The sequence below is a fragment of the Sesamum indicum genome, unplaced genomic scaffold, assembly GCF_000512975.1.
Source record: "Sesamum indicum cultivar Zhongzhi No. 13 unplaced genomic scaffold, S_indicum_v1.0 scaffold00275, whole genome shotgun sequence".
Lineage (NCBI taxonomy): Eukaryota > Viridiplantae > Streptophyta > Magnoliopsida > Lamiales > Pedaliaceae > Sesamum > Sesamum indicum.
This window is the reverse complement of record NW_011628169.1, coordinates 1-21,684: the sequence shown is the minus strand read 5'-3', so window position 1 is coordinate 21,684 and position 21,684 is coordinate 1. Positions and strand designations below refer to the sequence as shown.

The 21,684-nt window shown below is 32.5% G+C and overlaps 2 protein-coding genes across 3 annotated transcripts; one reads left to right on the top strand and one right to left on the bottom strand.

The window, feature by feature from the left end:
- Window positions 1–341: 341 nt before the first annotated feature.
- LOC105180019 lies at window positions 342–7,560 on the top strand. Of its 2 annotated transcripts, none has more exons than XM_020691520.1 (7): window positions 342–775; window positions 3,362–3,460; window positions 5,050–5,154; window positions 5,390–5,512; window positions 5,594–5,785; window positions 7,016–7,126; window positions 7,220–7,478. In XM_020691520.1, exons 1-7 carry the CDS (start codon window positions 614–616, stop codon window positions 7,427–7,429), a joined length of 1,002 nt encoding a protein of 333 aa, XP_020547179.1. In that variant the 5' UTR covers window positions 342–613; the 3' UTR covers window positions 7,430–7,478. The 2 variants fall into 2 exon arrangements, with proteins under 2 accessions (XP_020547179.1, XP_020547180.1); XM_020691521.1 differs by having other exon boundaries at window positions 345–775; window positions 5,600–5,785; window positions 7,220–7,560.
- A 10,237-nt stretch (window positions 7,561–17,797) lies between these two features.
- On the bottom strand, window positions 17,798–21,543 carry LOC110011226 (beta-galactosidase 9-like; the record flags this gene model as incomplete). Its single annotated transcript, XM_011103684.2, is given in 5 exon segments — window positions 17,798–18,211; window positions 18,934–19,282; window positions 19,481–19,686; window positions 20,383–20,493; window positions 21,433–21,543. Coding segments are annotated over 5 exon segments (921 nt in total), but the record flags the coding sequence as incomplete, so codon positions are not given.
- Window positions 21,544–21,684: the final 141 nt, after the last annotated feature.

The window sequence follows — 21,684 nt, the reverse complement described above, 5'->3', positions numbered from 1 at the left end:
AAATATATATATATATATATATATATCCTACATTCGGAACATCAATATGTATATACATTTATATTTTTCCAACAATGACCAGTTGAAAAACAATATACATAATTGTGCGTTTATTTAGTTGTAGGTACAGAAATCACTTCTCGATTCCTAATAAAGAACACTTTATGGGGCTATGTAAAGTCAAGAAAATGCATATATTTGCTCTTGTGGTGATCATAGAATAGGTTAAAGTAACTTGGGGTCCAACATGCGCATGACATGCCATTGACCTGGAAGCTTATAGGACCCAATAAGCAAACAAACAAAAAAACATTAATAATAAATGCCAACCACCTACAAGTTTGAAAATTCTTTCTCACATTTTCACATAATTAGCACATTGCCCTACTTGCTACGAAAAACTTATCATCAAACTCAGAAACACACACACACACACTGAGAAAGAGAGATGCAGAGAGGGATGAATGAGGGGAGTTCAGGGCTCAACCAAGCTCTCATTTAGGATATCAACTGGAACTGAAAAGGTGACTTCTGCACCCAAATTACTGCCTTTAAAGACACCAGATCAACACTGTTGCTGGCCGGAGCAAGTGATTTTCCATTAACTCAAGCAATGCAAGAAAAAGGGCGGCAGGCAGAGTTTGATCCCATAACTGAGATGGAGATTTCATCCATTCTGGATTCTGGACTACCTTCCCACGAGAAATCTGCACTGCTGGCGTCGTATTTCAGTGAGGATAACACGAGTGGCAGTTCTTCGGGCATCACTGTCCAGGTGAGTCGTCTTCCTGGGTAAATATTCACATTGCTTCTTCACTTTTGTTGATGAGATTAAGGAATCCTTGTTATTTAATTTGGGATGTTATTAGATAAGATGTGGTAAATGGTGTTTTTGTAAGATAAATTATATTGAAACCCCTTAGGTTAGTTATTTATTATACAGGAAAAAATGCTATTTATCCTTAATTCCTGTGTTTTTGTAAATAGAGCAAAATATCCCCTGCAGCCAGCACTGCATTACATGCTCTCTCTTTGCATATGGGCATGATTTTTTATCTATAAAGTATTATTTTATATATTAAATATATTAATACATATAAATATTATCAATAAAAATGATATATATATATATATAATTACATATATACACCTTCTTCTTCATCTTCCTCCCCTCACGGCCGACCGCGCCGCTTCCATCTCCGTCTCAAGCACCGCCGACAACCCCCTCCCCAGCCCTCCTGCCGCCCGTTCTCCTCTTTCCGCCAGCACCACCTCCCCTTCTCTCTATATATATACTTGATTTTTTACTTTAATAGATCAATGATTATCATTTCCTCGGCATAATATTATTATGAGGGACAATTATGTAATATGAATATTAAATTGAAAAGAGTCCTTTCAAACTTTATCCCATCCCACCCACTTAGTCCTGATTATTATACTTCTTCAAGTGTGGGTTAAAATTCAGGTCATCTTAGTCCCCGGGACCACCCGGCAGATTAGGCTCAAAATCGTCTATAGGAGGCGTCGAATTTAAATATGAGCTACAAAGTCACTACATAACAAAATTTGAACTATTTACTTTGTTTGATTAGTTTGCATAAGTCAAAAAGTATAAGATAGTTTGTTGTTTATTTTGAAAGATTGAATCCCGATATAATAGCTTAAGCAGAGTGTTATTTACTATAAAAGCTCCATATCTCATCCCACCAACCTTGATGGGTTGAGTCATCATGATAATAGTGACCATTGCAAGGACTTGAAATATCTTTTTGTCCCCAATTCACCACTTGCACTTACCTTCACAATTATGTTGGTAGTTTTGTTTCTTTTATTTTTTTTGTTGGTAATTTCATATTACGGTTTTTTCCTGTAGCGACATTTTTCACGTGATAATTTAGTAATAGTGAAAGACTTTATTTTATTTTATTTACATTATTTATAAAATTCTACGTAATTTGTTCTCCATTATTTCTATTTTAATTTAATGTGACGACCACGATTGTTTATTTGAAATTTTTCTAATTGTGTGTGTCGTAGTGTATATTGCACAATGTGAGAATTTATCTTAATTTTCCATCTAAATCCTAACAAAAGGGCATCATGTATGAACAATGAATTCTCACAGCAATGTCAGTGTAATTTTAGAAGTTTTTGGGAGAAAGTGTAATTTTACATTTTCAAAGGAGGTTTAAGTGTAATTAAACCCTAAAAATTACGGCTATAGATACTATTTATCATGATTAAACAAAAAGCCTCTATAGAAAATTAAGTTTTGACTATGGTTAATTAGCTTTTGTCATAGTTTTACCGACTAAATCATTTGTTATGATTTTTAATTGTAGCTAATATTTCGACTTCGTTTACAAAAATAATGGCTAACAGCTGTCTGCCATTGATAAACTCGTTATGATTTTTACTTTTAACCATTATATATAATTAAGCATAAAAAAAATAATTATTTTAAAAAGTTTCGTTCATAATATAAAGGTATAGTTGAGTGGTACTAATGTGAAATAAATAATTTATATAGAATTTTATTTTCCAAAAGTAGAATTTCGTTTTTAACATTCTAAAAGAATATTTGTTTTAGATCTGACAAAATATTATTCATAAATTGTACTTAATTAATAAGCAACATTAGGAAATCCAGACTGAACCAGCCGATTCGATCGACAACCGATCCTTCAACTAGTAGGGGTTCATATTAAAATTGTTTAGTCAAAAATCGGGATGGATCGATCAAAATCGGGCTGCCGTATGTACTAGTGAAAATCGATCAATGTAATTGTTCTTTTTTTAAGAGATGCAAAACTCAAACTAAAGAAAAAGGTGACAAAACAAGAGGAAATTCTAGCTCGGACTCTATTCGATCAAACTCGAACCAATCATATGACAAGTGCAACACCTTACCATGTGATTGGTGTACAGTCCAAAGAAAGTGACCAATCACATTTAACTCTGTCATTGATTTTGTTCGGCCAAATCTGATCCAATCAAAAATTTTCCCAAAACATGTTGGATTTTTCTCCTCGTTTCTTCACTCCTTCTTTCTCCCGATATTTTTGTATTTGTATTTATCTAGGGTTTAATGTAATTCAACCCTGGATTACTTGTATTTTTCCTATTTATTTTATATTGAGGCAGTCGTTGTTATCTCTGTTAATTCAAAATAGGGTCAATTGCTTTTACCTCTTTGAAGCAACAAAGGCAGCAACCACTCTGATTAATATAGTATGGTTCGAGTCCATCAGTATTTTCAATTTGGTCCAATTGATCAGATCAATCAAGGAGCCATTCTCAAATCCGATTTTCAAAACATTGATAATGAGTTGGAAATAATAAATAAATTCATGTACAGGAAAAAACTAATCATAAGAAAGCCGACACGAAGAGTAATGCTCCTCCAGAGGAAATAAAAAATAAAGCTTCTTGCAGTTCTTCAGGAGTAGAGCTCCAGGTGAGTCCTCTACCTACTATGTAACATGGTTTTCGTTTTGCTACATACTTTTAATTGCAGTTTATTTATCTATATTATTTATTAAAAATGTGTATATATATTTATTTATTTACAAGTATAATAAATTCATATATATATATTTATATTTATGTATATATTATGGATACGTATCAAGTGTGTTTCGACTGTTATGTAATGTAAATTTATTTCTTGAGATTATGATAAAAAGGTATGTGCTTGCGATTTCTTTTAAACAAACACATAGTTTTTGTTTTTCTTAACACACACTCATCGTATTTGCCCTACTGCTAGTTTATTTACAACAAATGATTAGGCTAAAAACGAATAGGAAGTTATTAAAAATGTGTATATATATTTATTTATTTACAAGTATAATAAATTCATATATATATATTTATATTTATATATATATTATGGATACGTATCAAGTGTGTTTCGACTGTTATGTAATGTAAATTTATTTCTTGAGATTATGATAAAAAGGTATGTGCTTGCGATTTCTTTTAAACAAACACATAGTTTTTGTTTTTCTTAATACACACTCATCGTATTTGCCCTACTGCTAGTTTATTTACAACAAATGATTAGGCTAAAAACGAATAGGAAGTCTCCAGCTTGTTTGTTTGTGTTCTTTTAATAGGTTTTTGTGTGAAATGAAAATATATATGCTTGGATTAATTAATGAAATTGTATTTTATATTAAATTATGGTGCCAAATTAATATATTTTTTATAAGAATACATATAAGCAAATATATTTTACTGTTAAACTTCTTATTAAAAGCCCAGGGAGATGGGTTGCTCTTTTTGTCATTTTAAAAGGGGTATTAACGGCCAGGATTTTGTCAGATGTAAATTAGCTTCGGAAAATGCAGGCGGAAATAACCATAAAAATTAAGTGTCAGCCATCCCGATTTTTGAAGCAATCATTTAATAGTATCAGAGACGGAAATAGAGACAGAATATAACATATTTTAGTGGAATTATATATCCGTCTCTGATATAGAAATTATTAATAATTTATCATAGAGAAAAAGCTTCAGTCTCTAAATCCGTCTTTGATACAGATGGATATAATTCCGTCTCTAATATCCTGTTTTCTTATAGTGAAAATAAATCAAACTATTTGATACTCGATTGAAATCAATAGTAAAAGCTCGTTTCCTCGATTTGTTAAACTTAACATGACAAACTTGGATAAAAATTTTTGTTCGACAAACTTTCAAATTCGATTTTAACTCGATTCGATTAGTTCAAAAATAATAACATATACTTAAAAATATTGAATTATTTAGACTCAACTCATGTTTGACTCATCAACTCACGCTCATTTTAGCTTAATTAGATCATCAATCAAATCAAATTCACACATAATTTTTCTTAAGTTTGATAATAATTTAAACAAACTTGAACAATAATCAGTTCGCATCGACTCGAATAATTTACTGCTCCAGATAGGCCAATTGTAAATGCAAAAAAATTTAATACTTATTTCCTTACATGTTAACACAATATGCGGTATATAAGTGGTTGCCTGCACTGTTCTAATAATTAAATAAATTCATGTAGGAAAAAAATAAACACAGGGATGAAGCCAACGCAAAGGAAGAACATAATAGTGATAAAGAACCAGAATTGAAGGAGTCGTCTCTGTCACATCCTTCGTCTGAACAAGTCAGTCGCCAATAATTTTGTAAATAGGGAAATAAACGTAATTTTAGTCCCATAATTTAGAGGGCTTAGCATTTTTATTTCTGCACGAATTAATATTTTTTATCGTGCGAACCCAAAAATGTCATCCCATCTAAATTATAAGACTAAAATTACAATTTTTTCTTGTAAATACATTAATGTTTCTGATAATTGAACGAACTATTATATATATATATATATATATATATATATATAGGGAAAAGGTAAGCACATGGGAGCCATGGCAAAGGAAAAAGACAATGATCACTTACTCTGCAAGGATGAGAAATCAGAAGTGCAGGATGATGATAAGTCTCTATCACATCCTACGTCTCAACAGGTCAGTTACGATGGAATACTAGGGTTTTTGGCATAATATATATGTTCAAGAATTTATGATCATTTGATTGTGATTGATGAGATTAAGGCAAAGACAAAGGGGGCCCTTGATGATCCTCTTACAAATGAGGAGATTTCATCAATATTGCACTCCACTCTATCTAAGAAGGACAAATTATCCCTGTTGATACTTTCCAATTTGAACGGGGTGGAAAACTCTCCATTGGAAACTAAAACGTCCACGTCCACCACCCCATTGAAAGTCGAGGTCAAGGTGAGTTCTCTCATCCGTTGCTATATATAAGCGAACAGGTGACAAATTATAGCACTTGGATTCTCGATTTTGTAAAATTTCAATACATTGCATGCTGTAGATTCTGATTTGGCCGGAATTCAATCACGTCTGGCTCACATGACATAACGTCGAGGAATTTTCAATTTTTGAAGGAAAAATTTACGTTTGTTTTGCTCGTAAGAATTGAAATTGCTGCTCATCGAACTTAATTTTTTCACTGCATCTTAATTTATATGACTAAAATTGAAACTTCACCAAATAAATCACAATTATCTAAATTTTGGTCTTAAAAATTAAAAAGGTGGATATAAGTTTGATGAGTAGTAATTTTGATTCCCACGTGCAAAAAGCATAAGAATTTTTGCTCCAAACGGGCAAATCCCCAAGTTGTAGTTACGTAAGCCTTATGTGATTAAGCTCTGGCAAAATTAAAAGAAATAATTATATTTATACCCACTCACCTATGATTTATGGTCTGTTTAACAAATTACTCCTATCTTTTAGATAATTATACATAAATCCACTAAATATTAATATTACTTACACAAATCATCCCTTATTTTTTTTTTGAAAAATTACAAACACACCCCTTAAAACTGTTAACATAATTACATAAACTACCCTTAATTTTTGATTGTCAGGGATAGTTTTTATAATCATACAAATGATAGGGATTATAGACTAGCTAGGGGTGTAAATCGATCGATATATATAAATAGACTATATAAATAGATATATATATATATATATATAAATGGACTATAAATTAGAGGTGTAAATATAATTATTCCAAATTAAAATTCTGATGGCAATGGACTGGAACTGCACAAAATTTAAAATATAATAAAGTAAATTTGCCATCTCGATATATGGCTACAGTGAAATGACACCCCAAAAAAAATAGGATCATAAATAAAATTTTGCTTGCCTGCATATATATATATATATATATGTCGGTTTATCATTATAAAGAATTTTATTTTGTCTAATTATTTTGGAGAAATAAAACTGTCATGTAATGATTTTATGAAATTAAATATAATATGGACTCTTAGCACATGCAATGATGCAATGCAAAACCGTGAATATTATATAATTATCATTATACTGTTTTATCTAACTTAGTATCTCCATGATGATGCAGAATCTATTAATATTATGATTTAGTATTTGAAATTTGCATTGTAAAATTTAACTTAATTTACCTAGGAAAAAGTTCAACATAATGAAACGGAAGTGAAGAGAGACGTGGAAGATCACTTACCTAGTGATGACAGAAAGATTGATGAGCGTTTATCACATAGTTCGCCTCGACAAGAAGTAAGTATAAGTTGAAAGCTTTTTTTTAAGTTAGAATTTCTCGTAGGAAGAAGAGGGTTTTCATCTTCTTTATCTTATATATAATTATTGCAGGAACAAGCCAAGGTTTATCCTAATTTCAAACTAACTTCAGATGAGAAATCACAACCGTTGGTGTATGATCGTACTGAGGTAGACGTACGTTGGTCAAAACTAAGCTCGTCCAGCACTTCATCGAGAAACGAGTTCAAGGTGAGATGTTTTTGCCCAGTGACAAATTTATGTACCATTTTGGTTATTAATTATTATACAATAACAACATAAAAAATTATAGTCACTTTTTTCCGAGATAAAACTGTTAGGAGAGGAAGAGGGACAAGGAGTAGAGAAAAATAAACTTAAGATTAATTTCTATGGAATTTCTTTGTCTTGTCTTACAAAATGCCAACTTACAAGTAGCTATTTATAGATGCACAAAAGCACCCTTCAAACTAGTCTAGCTCATGATTTTTGTGCCAATATTTAATTTGGTCTAATACAATTATCAAAACATATTAACTATAAATATTGACCAACCTATTGGAACTCTCGAATTACATTTAACAATAGCCCCTCTTAATTTGAAATTTCTTGTTTTATTGCAAGACATGCTCTCAGTCTTCGAAAATCTTCAATCTTCAATGCCTTCGTGAAAATGTCTGCAATTTGATCTTGGGTCTTCACATGTTTGAGCTCTACTACATTATTCCATATGCATTCTTTAATATAATGATACCTTGTATCTATGTGCTTGCTTCTTTCATGGAACACTGTATTTTTAGCAAGTGCTTGTGTTGATTTGTTGTCAATGCAAAAGTCTGTCGCCTTTTCTTGAGATATGTGAAGCTCTTTCAACATTTTCTAAACCAAACAGCATGGCAGGTGCAAGAAGTTGCAGCTACATATTCAAACTCATAAGTTGACAAAGTCACTATAGGTTGCTTCTTTGAATACCATGAGATAGCACAATCACCCATGAAAAATACAAAATAAGTTGTACTTTTCCTATCCTTAATATGTCCCCCAAAGTCACTATCACGAAATCCTTTAAAAGTGAAATCATTGGATCGAGAATAGAATATCACAAATCAAGCTTACCTTTTAGGTAGCGAAGAATCCTTTTAGCGACTTTCATATGGCTTGAAGTAGGAATTTCCATAAAACGACTTATTACCCTAACAGCGAAAAGGATATCTGGTCTTGTACATGTCAAATATCAACTTCCCACAAGACTATTGAATAAAGTCGGATTCACATTTTCTTCATCTCCAAACTTGGATAACTTCAAACCTGTCTCCAAAGGTGTATTTACGGGATTGCAGTCAAGCATATTAAACTTTTAGAACTTCTTTTGCATATCCTACTTGAGAAAGGAACATACCTTACTTCATTTGTTTCACCTCTAGGCCCAAATAATATAACATGAGGCCTAGATCAGTAATGTCAAACTCAAGAGATATTTCTTTCTTGAATTTTTCAAACTCACTCGGATTGTTGTCGGTGAAAATTAGATCATCATCATAAAGACACACGAGCAAAATATCACCATTATCATGAATTTTAATATAAACCGCATCTTCATTAAGGCAACGAACAAACCCATTTTCTTGAAAGTATTTGTCGATGAGACTATTCCATTCTCCTGGGGCTTGTTTTAAACCATATAAAACCTTCTCCAGTTTCAAGACTTTATCTTTATGTCCATCAATCTCATACCCCAAAGGTTGCTCGACATACACCTCATCTTCAAGGTATCCATTCAAAAAGGCCGATTTGACATCTAGCTGATAGATGTTCCACTTCATTTGAGTTGCCAATGCAATGAGTAACCGAATGCTCTCGGTTCGAGCAACAGGTGCAAAGACTTCATTGTAATCAACCCTAGTCTTTTGCTTGAAGCCTTTTACCACAAATCTTGCTTTGTATTTTTTTACCATACCTTATGCATTTTTCTTTACTTTGTACACCCACTTCACTCCAATTGCTTTATGGTCCTTGGGAAGAGATGATAATTCCCAAGTATTATTCTTCTCAATGGACTTGATCTCTTCATCCATGGCTTTTCTCCATCTTTTATCCTGCATAGCCTCGTTAAAAGTTAAAGGCTCACTATCTGCAAAAAAACAGTACAGTGCATCATTATCCAAAGTAACTTCATGAGATCTCTCATATATATCATCAAGACTTCTTAATTTTAGTGGGCTTACACTCGAACTTTTTTCAAGAGCAGGAGATAGAGGTTGAGAAGGGGTTGGTGTAGCATTTTGATCAAGTTGCATGTTATCTTGTTCTTCTCCAAAATAAGGAAGAAAATGATAAGATTTTTCATTTTCAGCTTTCCAATTCCACATGCCTTCTTCATCGCACTCAACATCATGGCTTACTACCACTTTGTTATTACTTGGATTGAACAATCTATATCTGGAATGATAGTCATATCTAACAAACACATGCTTTACACTTCGCTCATCAAGCTTCGATCGTTCTTGGTTGGGACATGAACATAAGCAATGCTTCCAAACATTCGCAAATGACTAACATTCGATTTCCTCCCAATCCATGCTTCTTGAGAAATTCAATTTTTGACATTCAATGTTGGAGAGTGGTTTGTCAAATAGACCGTACATGATACTGCTTCAGCCCAAAACTCTTTCAGCATGCTTTTTTCTTTTAGCATACTCTATGCCATATTAAGAATGGTTCTATTTTTCCTCTCAACTAAGCCATTTTATTAGGGCGATCCGGGAACTTTCATGGGATGACGAATCTCATTAGTTGTAGAAAAATGATTGAATTCGTTCGAAGTGAACTCGCCTCATGATCTGATCTTAAGGCTTTGATTTCATAGCCACTTTCTTTCTCCACAAGTGATTTGAATTTTTTAAAAAGTAGCAAAAGCCTCCGATTTTAGCTTCAAAAAGTAAGTCCATGTCTTTCTACTAAAATCATAAATGAAGAGTATAAAATATTTATCTTACCAAGTGAAGACGGATTAATTGGTCCACACATATCCGTATGCACAAGTTCAAGTGGCTTGGTTGCTCTCCATGTTGTTTCATTTGGAAAATTCTTTCTTGTGTGTTTTCCAACTTCACACAAGTGATTGGGATGGTTGATTGAGGGTATCCCGTACAACATCTTCTTTTCTCCAATTTCTCGTAGCGCACCAAAATTTAGATGCCCATATCTCTTGTGTCATTGTCACGCCACATCTTGCACATGAACCTTCAAACACTTTGCTTCAATAGTTTTCATGTTTAATTTGAACATTTTATTTTTTGACATCACCACCTTTGCAAGCAACTTAGCATTTCGATCTTGCAACCAAAGGCGATTATTCTTCATGAGAATTTCATATCCATTTCAAGAAATTGGCCCAAACTCAAAATATTACTCTTCAATTTAGGCACGTAATAAACATCAGATGTTAGTTTATGGTTACCATCCTTGGTAGAAATGAGAATTGTTCCTTTCCCTTCAATGTAAATATTTGACGAATCTCCAAAGAAAACATTACCTCGCACCGTCTCATCAAGTTCCACATGTTGTCTTTGTAGCCAAACATGTGATTGCTCGCACCATTATCCAAGTACCACAAATTGTTGTTGTATTGTTCTTCATCTTTGATTGTCAGCAACAATATTGACTCTTCAATTTCTTGATTATCGACAACAAGAATTGTTTTTTCCTTCACATCTTTAGTCACATCTTGGCATTCCAAAGCAAAATAACCAAGTCTATAATACTTGTAGCATTCCACATTAGATTTGTCATACCTTCTTTTATTTGACTTTTAAATTAAACCTTGTTCGTTCCCCTTGTTCTTCCATGGCCTCTTTATGATGGTTGACATTTTTCTTTATTGTTGGAATTGTTTCCAACTCCCCTTGAAGGTTGACTTTTTTCTTCATTATTGGAATTGTTTCCAACTCCCCTTCCATGTCCACTTTGGCCTCTCACATATGCTCTTTCTTGTTTGTATCCTCGTGCACGTCCTTTGAAATAACTTTTATTTTCTCCATCCTTTTCTAAAGTAGCCTTGGATTTGAAAACTTGCTCCAAAGGCTCATCTAGACTTCTTTTAATTTTTTCTTCATGGGCTTGTAGAGATCCTTCCCAATTCTTCAATGGTCGTTACGTCTAGATCTTTTATTTCTTCAATGACACACACAATATAATCAACCTTTGCAATCAAACAACCAAGTATCTTCTCGACAACATGTACATTATCGATTTTATCTCCATATCTCTTTAGCTGATTTGCAACAGCCTTTACCCTCGAACAATAATCCGAAATCACTTCGAATTCATTCATTCTCAAAGCTTTAAACTCACCTTTTAGTGATTGAAGTCGGACTTACTTTACTTTATCAACACCTTGGAGAGATTTCGCCAAAATCTCCGAAGCTTCTTTCGAAGTAGTAACCCTTGCCACCTTTGCGAACATTGTATCATCTAAACATTAACGGATGAGGGTTAGAGCTTGTTGATCCTTTTTCTTTGTCTTTGACAAAGTATCCTTCTTCGTTTGAGATAACGTTGCTTCATTTTGAGGTTTCTCAAGCCATTCTCTACAACCTCCCCCATATCTTGGGAGCCAAGTACCGCTCTCATTTGTAGGCACCACATTTCATAATTTTCTTTTGTAAGACAAGAAAATTGAAAAGAACCTACCCCATTATTCATCATTTTTTTAAAAGAGGCTCTGATGCCACTTTATTAAGAGAGGAAGAGAGACGAGGAGTAGAGGAAGACAAACTTAAAAGTAATTTCTATGGAATTTCTTTGTCTTGTCTTATAAAATGCCAACTTACAAGTAGCTATTTATAGATACTAAAAAGCAACCTTCAAACTAGTCTAGCTCATGATTTTTGTGACAATATTTAATTTGATCTAATACAATGACCAAAACATATTAACTACGAATATTGACCAACTTATGGAAATGTCAAATTACATTTAACAAAAACCAGTAGGTATTATAACCAACTTAATCGAAGGCTAAAACTGTTTGAACAATAGATAAACCAGCCAAAGAGAATAAATGAGAAAACAAAAGAAGCTCAACTCTAGTTCATGAATCACAGTTTCAAGCCTGCAATAGTCTACTAAATAATATTATCACTTGATATTTTATCATTAATATTATATTTTATCGTAATTAGATGATTTTACTATTTAATTTTTCTAAAGAATTTCATAATTATATAGGAATCATATAATAGAGGCTTTGTTTTTAATTCTTTGTTATTATTGTTGACAAAATTACATAAAAAAAAAAAAAAAAAAAACCTTTTTTTTTTTTTACCCATTCCGCCAACCCCCTCTTCCATACACACTTGGTGTATTCATGTGGAAACGGAAGGTAAGGATGAGCATGACAATGGGTCACTAAAATGGATTGACGAGGCCGGTTCCACATTTCTTTCACAAAGAGTAAGTTTATATTTTTCTTATTATTATGAAATGATGAATTTGAATTTACTAACAATTGATTTCCTTTTTTTTTTGTCCTCTTGAGTAGGTTCACGTGGAGGACAGTCATGTCTCTCTGGAGCTGAAGGTGATACTGATAATACATAGACACTAGGGTTTATTAGTTAGGAATAATCGATGTGATGATCATATTGCTTATGTTGCTTTAATAATATCAAATGACCACTTCATTAAAAGCATAATAAGTTATTAAAAGAAAGAATTATTCAATATTCTAAGAAATAATTATCTAGGATTTAATGCAATTTATTTTCTTATAATATGAAAAAAAAAAGAGCAAAAAATTTTCAATGAATTCTTTTTAGTAAATTTCCCCCTATTTAAACTGTTGATAGGCAGATATATAATTTACTTTATTTCTCAAAATATAGAAAAATAATTTACTATTTTTTTTTATAATAAAATTTCAGTCATTTCACATATTATATGAGGGTAAATTGCTTTTGAACTATTATCTAACTCGTGTCTTTACTCAATTTGTGGCAGCACGAACTTGTTATTGCAAAAGTCGAGGGTGCTCAGAATATCAACGGTACGTACGTAGTTGTGCAAATGATTGCTTAAAAGGAGTTTATTTTTCTTTTTCGGTAAATCATTCATATGACCTCGAAATCAAATATTAAGTTGTTGATTAGTTTTTCATATATAATTCAAAAGTTGATATGCTTTTAAGTAATTAATTTGCTTCATTGGGAAATAATTCGACCAAGATAAAAATTATATATTATTATTATTTAATAAAAGAAGTGTCAACTTATTGAATAACCATTATTTTAATAAAAGAAGGTAATTTACACTCTTTTATGACTCAACACACTCCTTCCATTTGATCTGTCATTCTTTTCATTTTTCATATTTTCTCACGATTTTTATCTCTCTCTCTCTCTTCTCAACTCTGACTTCTTTATCTTCTCTCATTAACTTCATGTCTCTTTCTCTTGTCTCAGTGACGACTTCTAATTTTTTTCTACGTTTCTTGAGGTAAAATAGATTTTATTGATGATAAAAGGGAGTCCGAAGCAATTGCATAAGTGATAACCTCTAGAAGCTCAGAACCCTCTATGGTAGTACATGGGGATAATTACAGTTTTGGTCCTTATAGATTGGCACTAATTTGTTTTCAGTCCTTAAATATATTGAAGTTCTAGTTTAATCTTTCAACTTTTAAAATATTAATAGGTTCAATTCTTGGGCCGAATTAATAACCATTTTACCCTTTCGAAGAAAACATATAGTCCAACTATCTTTTTCATATGATCATGATCAGGACCAATATGCTTTCGAGAATAAAATTAAGTTTTTATAAATTTATACATTTCTTTGACAGTCTTATTCTCCGGTATTCCAAGTCCTCAGTATTCCCAGGTAGTGTGGTTGGAGAAAGTCCGTAAAACCGAGTACTTGGAATACAAGGGGATAAGGCGGCCAAAGAAAGGTTCACTAGACGAATTATAGCGTTTAACTATGGTTAATTGTTATGGTAAATACCAAATAGATGTAGCAAATACTTATTGACAACGGCCATGCAAAAGGATTTGCCATAGCTAAAAGCCAAGGAAAATGTTTTCACCATGGTTCTTAATCGTGGCAAATAATTTTTTCATGGTAGAAAAGGTAGTGTGGTTGGAGAAAGTCCGTAAAACCGAGTACTTGGAATACAAGGGGATAAGGCGGCCAAAGAAAGGTATCACTAGACGAATTATAGCGTTTAACTATGGTTAATTGTTATGGTAAATACCAAATAGATGTAGCAAATACTTATTGACAACGGCCATGCAAAAGGATTTGCCATGGCTAAAAGCCAAGGAAAATGTTTTCACCATGGTTCTTAATCGTGGCAAATAATTTTTTCATGGTAGAAAAGCTAATTTTTTCAATCAGTTTTGCTTAACCGTAATTAATAGTAGTCATTTACCATGGTTTTTAGCCATAGCCTTTAATATTGTAACCAATAGTAATTTTTTTCTAATATATGAATTTATGGAGGCTTAATTTTATTTTTAAAAGCATATTGAACCAGATCATGAATATAGAAAAAAGATAGTTGGACTATACGTTCTCTTTGAAAGGCAAAATGGTCATTAATTAGACCTAATGATTGAAACTGTTAATATTTTAAAAGTTGAAGGAATAAAATAGAACTTTAATATATTTAGGGATTGAAAATGCATTAGTGACAATATATGAGGACCAAAGCTGTAATTATCACATAGTGCATGCATTCTTGGACAAAAGCATGGGCCACCATGTTAACTGTTCTAGAGACCACACATAAATGCTAACTGGAGAGGGAGGTTGTAAGAGATGGAATCTCAACTAGTATAACCCTAATGCTCGACATTTAAATATTTTTGTCCTCAATATGAAGAATTTTAAAATTACAAGATAAAATTGCTAAAATAAACTCATACAAGACTCAAATTGCTAACCCCCATATTACAGGGTTAAAATTGTATCTTTTTGTATTTGTGCCAAGCAACATATGAGTAAGTTGTTCCTCTATGTATAGACTCCCTTTGTCCAGCTTACCATGCCTACAGAAGTTCAGAAAACTTGTCCTTCTTGAATAACAAGACAAGAACATGTTAAAAAAAGTATACAATCTTTATTTGTATTGAATACTTGCTGTCGGATTGCATCTATTTGAACCAAATATACATAAATACAAGGATTTCAGTTAGTGTCAACATCGTCATCATTGTAGTCAACGTAAGATTGGTCTATGTTATTGTCAATTTAGCAATGTGATTGGGTGGTCCAGCCACGGTGTTCCTCTCTAATAAAAACGAAGGTGCTTTCCTAATATGTCAGGTAATGGAGGTAGATCTGCAAAATAAAAGATGGAATGATCCATAGTGTTTGTATTTACAATCTCGTATTTCAGGAGAAGAAGATGAAACAATTAACAAAGAGGAAGTTGTTTGCAAATATTGCTTCAAGAACATGATCAATGAAGAAAATGTGTTGAAGGCAAAATGCAAATGCAAATTAACTCTAATACATGAAGAGTGTGCAAAAATATGGTCTGCAGAAAAAGGAAATAAGTGTACTGCCTGTGAAGAAGAGATCAGAAACATTCATGTGACTTTAGTAATGGCTACTTCTTTCCCTTCACAGACCGGTGTGGAAAAGTTCGACAAGCCTACTTCTGTTTCTACACGGTATAAGTTCAGTTCTTGAATTAGTTAATTTTATTATCTCAATGTCTTGTGTACAAAATATCTCTGAGTTAGTAAAATATCTTCGATAAACGACACCATTGCATTGGATATCAATGTGGTGTTTGTTTCTTCAATATGGGCACCGATGAATTAGTTTCATAATCTAATATATTAACTAGATCAGTAAATTTGTACCGAAGGTAAGTTCCTAGTAAAACTAGTTTTGTGTAGCACATTGCCACAAATAGTTTAAAGTTGTACTAAATATCTCAAGTTCTTTTGCAGGTGTTGGAGTTGCTTATTTAACTTTTAACCTTTGATGGAGTACTATAATGAATAGAAAGTATAGAAAGAATAGCTTCTCTATTTATGATATATATATATATATACAGTTGAAATAATGTTTATTTTGACCAATTATTTCATCATCGTAGGTAAGCCTCTCTAGGTGAGGGTGTGCATCCCTAGAACTTAGCGTTTGCATGGTGTTTTGTCCTTGTGCTGTCTCTTGGCTTCCATTTTCCTCAGCTTTCTGATTGTGATTTTGAATTGGATAGTTTGGTTGAGGTTTCTTTTAAATTTTCTATTTTGGTGGTTTGGTCTAATGCAATGGTATGTCAAGGTCAATATAAATGTCTAAAACATGCGTTGAAACTCCAATTAGAGGGTGAGGTCGAGCATCTAGTCCCATTTTTCTTCCAGTGTCTTCCTAGCTTCTATCTACAATGAGCGAAGGACTTCTTTTGCAAATCCATTGCAAATTCCATCAAAAAAAATGGGGGAATTTAAATTTAAAATGTATGTAAAAAATTGTTACAAACTCCATTGATATTACTCTAATTCTGGAGGGAAAATTTTCAAAAAATTTAAGAAACTAGTGATGGATTTTGCGATGAATTCACTCTCACCATTGGAAAATCAGTCGGAAATGTTGTTTGTATTCGTCGAGGGAAAAATAGTCTGATTTTCCTGATATGATACCTACATTTGAGAACCGCAGTAATTTGTCTGAAATTTCAAAGAAAGGTAAGATGGTATCAATATGACATATCTAACGGTCAGATTATGGTCATATCGAATGATGTAGTGTAATGATAGTTGATTACAACAACAAACTTATAAATAAGGACATTCATTTATCGTATTTGATGAAAGAAAAAATTAAGGAAATATTGACATTCTCAAAAATGGTATACTATATAATTGTAATTAAATCGTACGTTCCATTATTAAGTTATTAAGGATGATATGGTAAGTAGTTTGATTTTTTCTAATGTTTGAAACCTAAAAAGCGGTTTAGGATCAAGGGGATTATGTACGAAACTCAAATAGTTGTTTATATTCAAATACATTAGTTACTAGCAGAATGATTTAAATGAACAAAGCCCAAAAAGGAGTCCAGAGGACCAAATTTAAGAAGCCAATATAACACAATTCAAACCCCTCATCATGCTACACTGAGGGACCAACCACTATATAAAGCTTCACTGGGAGGAAAGAAAGGGTAGGAAGAAAAAAAGACTTGTATTTATATTATATTGTAGTTATACAAAATGCCCCGCCCCCCGCCCCCCCCCAATTTTTTCTAAATTGCAATCACTTTTTCTAAAATTTGGCATAATTATAAATATTTCTTATTATTTAAAAAGTTACAAATACACTCCTAATTTTAATATCCGTTTAACAACTAGGTTATTCTGTTAGATTTTCATCCAATTTTATTTGTGAACTAACCAAAATGCTCTTTTAAATTACAAATTATAATTTATATATATTACAATTTTCTAAAACAGTTTTATGAGTTAGTGTTCCCTCTAAATTATTTATTTTATCTACCTTCAATTCTGTTTATATTTTTTATTTTTTAAAAAAATTCAACAAGGGTAAAATAATAATATTTCCATCAACATCTATGGGCTACACAATTATTTTTAATTTGAGGTAAGTATTCATAATTTTTAAATAATGAGAAAATATTCGTAACGATACCAACCCGTAACAAAGATAATTATAATTTACCCTAAGTTTAAATCTTGAGGTTAAACTACACAGAGTAGATAATATGAAGAAGAGATTTAAGTGAAGTTTCAGTTGGTAATATTCACATAACCACTGGACCATTGTCTCGGCAGTATTTGCCTTTATTAGATAATATTCATCTTGTCACTGTACACAGTTAAAGAATATGTCGTAGCCGCCAGGAAATATGGTGGAAGCACTACAGCAATGCTAAGCCATCAGGTTAAAACACGTTTTGAGCTAGCCATCATAGCATTAGTGACGAGCTGGTGGACGACGATGACGAGCATCTCATTTCAACGGATAAAGTCTTAACAACACCATGACACGGGTCTCCTCCAAATACAGCATTAGATATACTGATGGAACAACTTTGTCTTCCCATACAAGCCTGCACATAAGGTAAATAACCTTAAATCATCCGGCAAAACCATTTTTCAGTAGGAGACTGAACAACTTTAATTTAGCAAACAGATCAACTGGAGAGTGTGTTGTCAAAGCCCTGACATAGCCATCTCAACCTTCTTCAAGAGATGACTGGTAATAAATTCCGCAGAAAGACACTGAGCAATCAACTTAATACTGGCACTGGGCGCCTCCAGAAAGCTAACACTTTAGTCTAGTATAATTTATCCAAAATGGATTTATATTGGGGAAGAAGGCGTGTTGTTTAGATCTATTTTAAGCAAATGATTTTGTAAGACAAACCCCCCATCCTACTTTTAACCCTATTATGTTCCAAGTCTACACCCTACTTTTTAAGAAGCATACCAAATATTAAGAAACTACTCTTTGTTTTGCATTTGATAACAAGTAAATCAGACATGTTTTATCAAAATGGAATATTATATCAATCTGCCAATTTTAAAATGATCAAATTTCAACCCAATCACCCAAACACATTTTCATTTCTATACATTTCTAAAGGGAATCTTGTCAAAATATTTCAAAAACATTTTCTAAATTTCAACTCTAGATATGATTCCAAGCATTTTCTTCTTGGCACAGTGGGATCTGACTATAAATTCCCCAGAGCACATCTGTTTGACACTAAAGACACTGCTTATATGCTGTTTGTGAACCATAAATTATTAAATAAAAGATCATGCTTACCTGAGAGACCACAGAAAATGAATTGGGTGAGTGGCAATTGCCTCTTGAAAAATTCTGGCAGCTGCCTTGTGGAGTTCCATAGCTTGCAAACTTAACAGAGGAGATTGTGTTTCCGGCATCACACCTCAAGTGTATTTCAGGTACAGTGTGATTCAGTGAAATTGTTCCATTGCTGGTCTTTGGTAGCGACCAGGCATGCAGGGGAGGATAATAATTCTCTGATACTTCAGCGCAAATGGTTTCTGTGTAATGTGATTTGATGGAGATCTCCAATGGGGTTTTTTCTGTCTCCTCAAACACAACAAGCAGATTATCCGATGCTTGTAACCATGATCTTGGGATATGGTACCTGGATATGCATCAGAAATTTACAGGTTACAATCACTATGGACAGCTTCTGTGAATTAAAAAGCTGAAACTTTAATCGATCTAAATGCAGTTAGATTCATGGGCTGCAAACAAACTACAGGGATAAGTACCATATAATAAGTTATACTCCAATCACACACATAAAAAAACATGAAAAATTGAATGTGCAGAATAATACCAAGATTGAGTAGGACGCCCACAGTTTGTTACACACTTATCAGAATCATAAGCTCCGCGATAATCACAAGTCTGACATCCATCTTTAGGGGCATCTAAAGTCCAATACCGTCCGATGTGGTGGCCATTTACCCACACCTGGCCTTTTCCCATACTGCTCAAATCAAGGGCAACGGGATCTAATCCACCAGGGGCATCAAAATATGTCTGGATGGTAAAGTGGAACCACGAACAAGTAGAAAGTTGAGAAAGTCTTAAAAACAGATGTTACTGGAAACACGAAAACAGCAGCAAATACACCAAAAGTGAATACTAATTTTCTTCAAAAGTATAAATACCAAAAATGCCCTTATTTAAGTAATAATAATGAGAAGTAATTATTAAAAAAATAAAGATCTATAAGAAAAGAAAACTATTTAGTGCTCATAGTTCCTTTTTAAACTAATTAGAAATAATCTTAGAATGAACAGTTCAGACTAAAATAAAACAGAAAAGGCAAACAATATTTCAATATAATTAACTTGTTAGAGGAGAGTTTAAATATTTCTTTTTGAGAAAATTTTAATTTACTAAGACATATATATATATGATAACATTTGATGGTAAAATTTTAAATGAACTGCATATGAATAATATGGAAATAGTAAGCCAAAACTTCATTAAAATAGCAATACATATTAAAGAAAAAAAAGTGTAAGTTGCAAATAAATTATCATCAAAAGAGTAAAAGTGCTTTTGAAAAGTTAAAACAAGAGAATTCTGAATAATAACTTTAGTTTATTAATAGACAAATCCTTTTGTATTGTAATTTAATATTCCATGTCAATCTTTTCTCACAGTAAAATAAAATAAATGTGATGTTGATAAATTGTGAAGACAGGATGTGCTATTCATAGTCATTACCTTGTACCAGGAAAATCTCGTCACAGTTGCATCAGTTGGCAAATCAGTCCACTCTGTACTTTCATTTTCATCAATGGAGTATATTTTTAAGGACTCTCCCTTAAGCCCTACCTACAATGAAATTGCAAGACTTTAGTTAACATCATTGTTTCATTTGCTTATAGCCATGTAAAGAAGAGATTTAATTGGATGTGTTAATTTATCCTCTCTAAAATTCTAATAACTTAAACTTTTAAATGAGGTGGTAATTTAATATGGTATTAAAGCCGACCAATCAAACAAGAGATCTTGGGTTCAAATCCCCATTGCCACACATTTTTTCTTTTTTTTTGTTAAAGTTGCATGTGTTTAGGCAGGGGGTTTGGCGTGGACCCTAACCATTTATTAATATCAAAAATTTATAGTCTCTATACAAGGTAAATTCAAATGCATTAAACGAGGAGTACTTACTCCATTTGCAAGCACAAGTTCTCTCGAAACGATCTCATTTCTATCTAATTCTATTGAATTGCCACCCATTTGTAAAAAGAACGGTTGCACGTGCACGGTTTGCAGGTGAGATGGCGTGTTTCAGATATTAATATTAATATTAAATTATTCTCCTAACAGCTTAAGCCTTTAAATTAGGTGGTTGTTTAATAGGATGAATGGATAAGTCTTCTTTGAGTTTAGTTGGTTCAGTTTAGGATCATGTTTCCAGTGATTGTCCTTGGTTAATGGGACCTTATGTTGTGACCGTAGAAGAAGAATTCTCTACGCAATTATGATGTCTGTGTTTGACATAATGAACAAAAGGTTTCCTACTAAATCTTCATGATTTTACAAATCCAAAATCTGACTGACGGAATCAGGTTTAGCTGGTTTGAATTCATATCAATCATCAGTTTTCCACATTGAGAAAAAAAAATTGAGTTATATCAACCCAAAAGGTGATACCAAAGTGCAAAGTTCTACATCACTTTGAGAAATAGTCATTGAAATCACAAGATTTGTTTTATTTGTTAAATAACAACTCATGCAGCATAAATCAAGGAGTAAATTGAATTTTACCTGGTAGGTCCACATGGTTTCTGTGAGCTTACGATCTCCATTTTTAAACCCTTTAAGAATTATTTGACCCCTGAAACCTGCCCCATCCTTCTCCAGAAAGGCACCATAGTTCTAAAGCAAGAGAAGATAAGTGACGTATATTTATTAGAATTGTAGATCATGCAAAAGATATTAGCAGCCAAACTTTTGAAAGCAAAATGCATATTACTAATCAGCATAATTAAGAAAAATGGAATACAATTTTGCACAAAA

What these genes read in the sequence shown, in the direction of transcription:
- LOC105180019 (XM_020691520.1), top strand. Translation starts at nt 614, where the DNA reads ATGCAAGAAAAAGGGCGGCAGGCAGAGTTTGATCCCATAACTGAGATG. An exon ending in CACATCCTTCGTCTGAACAA is followed by an intron (nt 5,155 to 5,389) that starts GTCAGTCGCCAA and finishes ATATATATATAG; the next exon opens with GGAAAAGGTAAGCACATGGG. An exon ending in CACATCCTACGTCTCAACAG is followed by an intron (nt 5,513 to 5,593) that starts GTCAGTTACGAT and finishes GTGATTGATGAG; the next exon opens with ATTAAGGCAAAGACAAAGGG.